The 8,658-nt window shown below is 41.9% G+C and overlaps 1 protein-coding gene across 3 annotated transcripts in view; it reads left to right on the top strand.

Annotated features, from left to right (window-relative positions):
• The window catches only part of EPHX2 (epoxide hydrolase 2), a 67,036-nt gene that overhangs the window by 30,843 nt on the left and 27,535 nt on the right, over positions 1 to 8,658 (top strand). For all 3 annotated transcript variants that reach the window (XM_015564610.1, XM_006764762.2, XM_015564609.1), the window contains exons 7-10: positions 1,780 to 1,875; positions 2,410 to 2,488; positions 5,100 to 5,134; positions 6,603 to 6,629. In XM_015564610.1, coding sequence (XP_015420096.1) covers positions 1,780 to 1,875; positions 2,410 to 2,488; positions 5,100 to 5,134; positions 6,603 to 6,629 — 237 coding nt within the window. The remainder of the gene's footprint in view (positions 1 to 1,779; positions 1,876 to 2,409; positions 2,489 to 5,099; positions 5,135 to 6,602; positions 6,630 to 8,658) is intronic.

The following is an 8,658-nucleotide window of genomic DNA, read 5'->3' as shown; positions in this document are numbered from 1 at the left end:
TCAGTGATGGTGAACCTATGACACGCGCGTCAGAGGTGACACGCGAACTCATTTTTTTGGTTGATTTTTCTTTGTTAAATGGCATTTAAATATATAAAATAAATATCAAAAATATAAATCTTTGTTTTACTATGGTTGCAAATATCAAAAAATTTCTATATGTAACACAGCACCAGAGTTAAGTTAATGTTTTTCAAAATACTGACACGCCGAGCTCAAAAGGTTCACCATCACTGGACTAGAGGCCCAGTGCACAAATTTGTGCCATGGTGGGGTCCAGCGGCCATCGGGGGCAGGCCAGCTGGGGCAAAGGGCTGTGGGCGGTTTGTCAGCCGGCCCCACCCTTGATCAGGATGGGGGTACCCGTTCCTGGGCGGGGCCAGCCACCTGGGGCGAGAGACTACAGGCATACTCGATTGTTCTGCTTCAGTTGATTTGCATATTACCCTTTTATTATATAGGATTTGAGAGAGGGCAAGAGAGAAACATTGATTTGTTGTTCCACTTATTTATGCATTCATCGGTTGATTCTTATACATGCCCTGACCACAACCCACAACCGTGGTATATAGGGACAATGCTCTAACTAACTGAGCTACCCGGCTAAGGCAGTGGAACATATTCTGATAAAAGGATTGTAGTTCAGGAATGGGTTTGTGAAAAGTCAGCCTAATGTTTTCTTGAGCAAAATAGCTTGTTGGGAATCATGACCCAAACTTCCAGTTTGGAACACCAGCTTGGAGAAATCTGGGATGCAGCTAAATGGAATTGTCCTGAATGAATTTCTATAATGTGAAGATTATTTTTCTCGATCATTTCCAGTAGTAAGTTGGAGATATGTACATTTGGGAAAGAGGCTATATTTTGACTATATTTTGAATTGCTTTGGTGGTTAGACCCCACTGTACTAGCCAGAGGAGGCCTAGCATTGTCCCAAACAACCCAGCTTTCAGTGGCTGAATACCAGGTCTGCTTCTTGTACAGCACAGTCCAGTGTGGGTGAGGAGTGGGCTCTCTCCACGCAGTCATTCAAGCACCCAGACCCTTCCTTCTGCTGGTTCCACCTTCCTCAAGGCCCAATCCATTCAGGTTCAGACAGAAAAAGAGAAGGAGGACCAAGCACGGGAGGGCCTGGATGTAGCACACGTTTCTTTCGCTCATATGCCATTGGCCAGAACTCAGTCACATGGCCACACTCACTGCAAAGAAGTGCGGGAAGAACTGGAAAATGCCACCATGTGCCAGGAGAAGAGCACCGATATTGAGCCCTAGCAGCCACTGCCACACCCATGTAGCCCAGAAAGGACTAGAAGTTTGTAGCAAACTTGAAAAAAAAAATTCATATTCAAGATACAAACAGCTTTTAACCAAATAATCCTGGTATTCTGCATGTTAGCATGAATATTACACTCTGCACAAAACTGATCCCCAGTTTTAAATATTGAAAACATGACAAACCACACCAGAAACTCCAATAGTATAAGGGCCTTTTAAGGAAGATGCAAAGTTCTTTTGGTTTTGGGTTTTTCTCCCCCAACATTATAATCTTCTTTGCAAGCTTCTTATATAAGTGACAGTGAAAGCCACCTGCTTTTATTGCACAGTTTGACGAGTTGTCCCTTTTCAGACAACTTTCAGCATTGGGGTCTTAGGCTGAGAAATCTTGTCCAAACAAGATCTGGATATATGCTGAAGTGGCCTGGATGATCTGCAGAAGAGGGTCTGGTTCTGGCTGGCCTGGTGGTGTGGTGACTTCCTGCTCACCTCTCTCTTCCACAGCCTGGGGTGCATCTGCATTTCGTGGAGCTGGGCTCTGGCCCTGCTGTGTGCCTCTGCCATGGGTTTCCTGAGAGCTGGTTCTCTTGGAGGTACCAGGTAAGGAAAACCAGGTAAAGGTAAACCCCAGTCAGGCGAGGCAAGGAGAAAGCCTAATGGTGTGCCCCAGCCCGATCGTCATTAAGAAGCGAAACCTTACAGCGGAGCATTGTTGCCCAAGTATGGCTGTGATACCGCAGAAATGTTGGGGCTGGAGATTGCTCCAGACCACAGAGCTGTGTTAGTCCATATGCCACCTTTGCAGAGTAAAGAAGAAAAAGCAGACTTCTTCAGGACACTTTGTGCCACCTCCCGGAAGTCTTTGTAATGATTATAGAAATATACAAGGTCTTTGTTAGGAAAGGTGCTCCCTTAGATGCGGCATTAGATGCAGTGCACAAACCCTACCACCAGTGATCCATGGCAGCCCTATCCAGGTGGGCTCGTTCCAGCTCCATGGAGATACCTGGTGATGTCAGGTGACACTTTGGATTGAGCCATTTACAAGACCTTGGGGATAGAGGAAGCAAAGAAGGAGTGTCAGCCAAACACTATAAGACTTCCCTGTATGTACCTGAGTTGTTTGTTTTCTAGATCCCAGCTCTGGTCCAGGCGGGTTTCCGGGTACTAGCATTGGACATGAAAGGCTATGGAGACTCATCTGCTCCTGCTGGTGGGTAAATGTTGGTCATGCCTTCTGACTGTTCAAGCTCTCCACTGCACTGTCTTCCTCTGCTCCCAGGTCAGAGCAGGCAGTCCTTTAAGGGTGCCTGACTTTGTGCCTCCCCCTCCCGCAGTGTCCTTGGTCTATGCGGTTCAGGTCCCAGATGTCCCTGCTCCTCTTACTCTGGATGAATATGAGAAGCCCAATAGCCTGTGGCCTGAGGGTGTCTCCTGCTGGTTGGTGGGGATGTAGAATGTGCGATGGGCCATCCAGCTCCAGAACATTTTCATCCTGCAGAACTGGGACTCTGTACTTATTAAATAATAACTCTTCCTTCCTCCTTCCCCCAGTCCCTTGCAACAACTCTTTTGCTTTCTGTCTCTATGAAGTTGACTACACTAAGGACCTCATATAAGTGAACCAAACAGTATTTATCCTTTTGTGAATCACTCATTGCACTTATGATAATGTCTTCAAGGTTCATTCATGTTGCATCACAATTTCCAATTTCCTTTTTAAGGCTGAATAATATTCCATTGAATGGATATACCACATTTGTTTATCTGTTCATCCATCAATGGACACTTGGGCTGCCTCCACCTTTTGACTATTGTGAATAATGCTGCTTTGAACATGAGTGTGCAAATATCTGTTTGAGTCCCTTTTTTCAATTCTTTGGGTCATATATCCAGAAATCAAATTGCTAGGTCATATGGTAATTTACAGGCCCCATTCTTAACCCAGCACTTATGGATCCCAGTGGAAGTCTATCCAAGTATGGGTATCAGGGAGCCTGTGAGCCCCTGAGACCACATGTGGGCTTATGAGCATTTTTCATTGTTTTGATCAACTTCAGAGGGGTCTTCAGCCCAAAACTGTTTAAGAGCCCTAGGTATGGAGGCAGGAACCTGAAACAGCCAGGTTTACAGCAAAACTGCTGGTCCCTGTATCAGCTATGCTGTTAGCAGTGTTGGCTTGGTGAGCCAACCCAGCTGTTTAAAACCCTTTTTTTGAGCTGCTTCCCCCAATTTAAATTAAATTATTCCCCTAGAAAAAATGTCTATTCATCTATACTGCAATCTTCCCTGAATCCCCTAGGCATAACTTAGTAATATAATTTATCATTCAATCTAGAACACTATTAAAAGTAAAAGAAATACACTATTAATAATAACACATATAAACTGAAACTGGGACTTATGTTCATACCTGAATTATAACTCATTTTTAAAAATAAACCCATAATTTACACATTAACTATTGTTGAATATTTTGTATAATATGAATTCTAAAGCCAAGCATAATAATTTGGAATACAGACACACCCAGTTCAAATGTTTTGTGTATAAATTTTATATAATTTGGTAATAGTTTTAAGTAACAAATTATTTTCCCTAAAATTTTGAAGCCTTTGTCCCACTACTTTCTAGTTTCCCTGTTGCTACTGAGAAATCCCATGCCATTCTGACCAATAAGCCTTTCTGTGTGACCATTTATTTTTTCTTCCTTACTCTTGACACTTTAGGGTCTTTTCTTTATCTGTTTATTCTAAAATGGCTGATATTGTGCTATGATATAGTATGTGTTTTTTCATATATTCTGCTGGATACATTTATCTTTCAGTTCTTGGAAATTTTTTTGAATCATTTCTTTGGTAATTTTTCTTCCTTTTTCCTTTTCCTTTCTGGAATTGCTAATATTGTTAAAATACTCATACTACTCAAAACAATATACTCATACTACTCGATGCAATCTCTATCACAATCCCAATAGCACTTTTTACAGAAAAAGAAAACACAATTCTGCAATTCACGTGGCTCCACAAAAGACCAATAGTCAAATCAATCAGAGAGAACAAAACTGGAGGACTCACACATCCTGAGTTAAAAATATATTAAATCTACAGTAATCAAAACAGTATGGTACTGGCATAAAGACAGATTCACAGACCAATGGAACAGAATATAGAGCCCAGAAATAAAGCCACCCATATACGGTCAACTGCTCTTCAACAAGAGTGCCAAGAACACGCCAATAGGGAAAGGATAGCCTCCTCAACAAATAGCTTTGGGAAAACAAAATTCACATGTAAAATAATGATGTTGGACCCTTATCTTACACCTTACCTTACAGAAAAATCAACTCGCCTGGCCAGCGTTGCTCAGTAGTTGAGCATCAACCTGAGAACCAGGAGGTTACAGTTCGATTTCAGTCAGGGCACATCCCAGTGTGGAGCGTACAAGAGGCAGCTGATCAATGATTCTCTCTCATCATTGATATTTCTATCTCTCTCCTTCTCCCTTCCTCTCTGAAATCAATAAAAATATATATTTAAAAAAATCAACTCAAAATGGAATAAAATTTAAATGTAAGACTTGAAACTAAACCTCCTAGCAGAAAACATAGGGGAAAGGTTTCTTGGTAATGATTTCATGGATGTGACCCCAAAAGCACAGGCAACAAAAACAAAAGTAAGCAAGTAGACTGCTTCAATCTAAGAATTTAATAAGATAAGATTTATTTATTTATTTACTTATTTATTTTTGGCAAACCGGCCCTTTTAGTTTGTTGGTAATTTTTAACCATGCAATATATATATATATATTTTTTTTAATTGCAGAAATAGAAGAATATTCCTTGGAAATGTTATGCAAGGTAAGAAGAGTCTTTGGATAACACCTGCATTATCTTTTTCATCCTGGAATTTTTACTGTTATAAGACAGAAATGTGGGTACTCATTTAAATCCTAGGAAAACATCATTTCACAGAATTTAGGTGTAAATTCTTACTGAAAGTTGAGATAACATTTCAAAATGATAGCCAACGTTTGCTGCATGGAAGAGGAAACTGAGTCACAGTGAGGGAAAGTCATTGCCTGAGGTCAACAGCCAGTAGAGCCAGGTTTGAATCCTACAATAGCTCTCCCATCCCTCCTCTTAGCCACTCCACCGGATTGTCTTTCCATCCCGGGAATTTTAAAAATCACTATATTTTGGTAAAAGATATTGGTGGCCAGCCCTAAGGATTATTGTATGGATTGGTGACTGTAATGGCATTCCTATTCTAAGGTGGCCATAAGCATCATCGGGGAGGGGGCCCCTCACCTCCGAGCTTGCAGGGGAAGAAAGGGGCAGACCTTCTTAGAACAAAAGGAAAGGCTGGAGGGGTCAAGGGGAAGAAACAGGAAACTGGCAATAATGCTGATTACACTCAAATTATAAAAAGCCACCATCTCAGAGCCACCACTCCTGTGGCGCTCCCCCCATTCAGCCCCTCACGCAGCCTTTGCATCTCATAAGAGAGCATGGGTAAAAGCTTAACTTCCAGCTAAGGTTGTTTTTCCTTCCTCAATTTCTAAGTCTTTGCCTCCCCCACTCTGCTACTTCTGAGAGGATGCTGGAAAGGGAAGGGAGATAACTCAAAAGCCAGTGAAATGATTGAACATTGTGTTAGTTCGCTCGGGCTGCCATAACGAAGTACTGCAGACTGAGTGGCTAAAGCAACAACAATTGCCATTCCAGAGGCTAGAAGTCTGAGATCAAGGTGTCAGCATGGTTTATTTGAGGCTTCTAGATGAGGCTCGAAGATGGCCATCTTCTCCCTGTGTCTTTACATGGTTTTTCCTCTGTGTGTATCTATGTCCAAATCTCCTCTTCTTTTTTTGTAAATGTGTTTTTTAATTGATTTTTTTGAGAGAAAGGAAGGGAGGGAGAGAGAGAGAAACATCAATGAGACATCTATTGGCTGCCTCCTACATACCCCCTACTGGGGATCGAGCCTGCATCCCAGGCATGTGCCCTGATGGGGAATTGACCTGGTGATCTCTCAGTGAATGGGACGACCCTCACACTGACGGAGCTAACTCTCCTCTCCTTATAAGGACACCAGTAATTGGATTAGGGCTCACCCTAATGACCTCATTTTAACTTTCGTCACCTTTTTTAATGACCCCATCTTCAAATACAGTTGCATTCGGAGGTACCCAGGGTTAGGGCTTCAACCTATGAATTTTAGGGAGATAAAATTCAGTCCAAAACAAAGGCTGACACAGTAATTCTAAACTGGAAGTGGCCGAGGTGGCTGGATACAATTTCTAATTTTGTGTTGTGTTTTTTTTCTTAGGACATGGTAACCTTCCTAGATAAGTTGGTAAGTAATAATTTTGAACTGATCTCTTTGGAGAATTCTGTTTGGGTCTGGGCAATTAATACAAGATGTAAGCCTTTCAAGGTGTTAGCTTTTGGAGCCCTCGAGCAGAGTAGCAGGGCTAGGAAAGGCACACTTTGGGACAGTGGGAGGTGGGTGGTTGACCAGAAGTTACCAAGGCAGAGATGAGTTTATTCTGTTTTTTTGTTTGTTTGTTTGTTTTTGTTTCATGAAAAGCATCTACCAAGGAATAGGATACTTCTGTTTGCTTGAGTCAAGAAGTTTGGAAAATATCCTATAGGCCAGCGGCTCTCAACCTGTGGGTCGTGACCCCTTTGAGGGTTGAACGACCCTTTCACAGGGGTCGCCTAAGACCATCAGAAAACATATATATAATTACATATTGTTTTTGTGATTAATCACTATGCTTTAATTAATTATGTTCAATTTGTAACAATGAAAATACATCCTGCATATCAGATATTTACATTACGATTCATAACAGTAGCAAAATTACAGTTATGAAGTAGTAACGAAAATAATTTTATGGTTGGGGGTCACCACAACATGAGGAACTGTATTAAAGGGTCGCGGCATTAGGAAGGTTGAGAACCACTGATGTACCTGTATCTGCTCGCTGATCAAGGTCCATAGTTTATTGAGGTTGACAGTGGATGGAAGTTTTCATTTCCCTTAAAGTGGTAATGCCTCATACTAACCTTGCCAAGTTACCTGGATGGCATTTGTCTAAGTTGATCCCGTGGTGACTCCTGCCACTAGCATAACCCTGGTTTCCAGGTGCCTCTGGGACTTGCTTATGTGGCCATCTCCATGGCTCATGTGGCCCTGCCATTTCTGGTCTCCCTCATCTTGATGGCATGTCAGGGACTGATATAAATGTGATATTGCTGGTTTTAAAGTTGCAGCATTGCCATGAGTGGGTGCTACAACTAATAGAGACAAAGACGGCTGTGGCCACAGACATACTATTTGTGAACACTTGGTACATGGTGCAGATTTGGAAGGTGGACTGTGGATTTTGGCAATGACATTCATATTTGGAAATACTGCTTGAGGTCAACACCAGTCAAGCCATACCCCCATCGCCAGCTGAGCTGTGAACAGGCTTACCCATCTTCTGACATCTCGTCGATTACCGCAGTTAACAGTGGAATTACCCATCACAATGCCACAATTAATGCCGCAACTACGATACTTTTTTTAAAAAATTGAGGTTCACTATGCCCTGGATGTGTTCACTATTTTAAGAAACTTTCTATTATTTTCTGCCACTTCTACTCCATTTATTCTATTCTTAATACTCACCACTTACATCTTGATTTACTCATGTAATGAAGGTAATATTTTGAAAATGTTAAAGAGATATTTTTTCTTCTTTTTGTGGAAAATCATGTTCTTCTGCTCAATTCCTAGAGTATGAGGGAGGAAAGATGCCACCATGGGAACGAGAAGGGTGCAGAGTAGGGAATGTCACTGTGAGAGAGGAAGAGGTCTCTGAGGGCCGGTCCTGCTGTCCCAGGCCGGTCCTGGGAAGAACAAGTTAGCAGCTCAATGACGAAGGTGGCAAAACCCATGTATCTGTATCAGCCTCTCTGGGGTAAAGTGCAGAAAGAGGAAAGCTTTTAGGTAGATTTAGGAGGAAAATGAAAACAGAAGAGGGTTTTTCTTTTCCTGCTTCCTATTTAGGATCCAAGAGGGGTGGCTACTTCTGAGCCACGTCAGAGGCTTGCTGTGGTTAGGGCAAGAGCTAGTCTGAGATAACGTCATAAATAAAAATAAAAATAAATGTAAATTGGCTCTTGTGGGGTCTGGAAAAAGCTAGATTTTTTTAAAAAAAATTTTAATTTTGTTTTATTGCTTAAGTATTACAAAGAGTATTACATATGTCTCCTTTCTTTTCCCTTTGACATTCCCCCGACCTCCCCTACCCCCCAGTGTCTTGTGTCCATTGGTTATGCTTATATGCATGCATGTAAGTCCTTCGGTTGATCTCTTACCACCCCCTCCCCCT

This window comes from Myotis davidii, unplaced genomic scaffold, assembly GCF_000327345.1.
Source record: "Myotis davidii unplaced genomic scaffold, ASM32734v1 scaffold198, whole genome shotgun sequence".
NCBI classification, from domain to species: Eukaryota; Metazoa; Chordata; class Mammalia; order Chiroptera; family Vespertilionidae; genus Myotis; species Myotis davidii.
The sequence above is the reverse complement of the archived record's forward strand: the minus strand, read 5'-3'. Positions and strand labels throughout refer to the sequence as shown.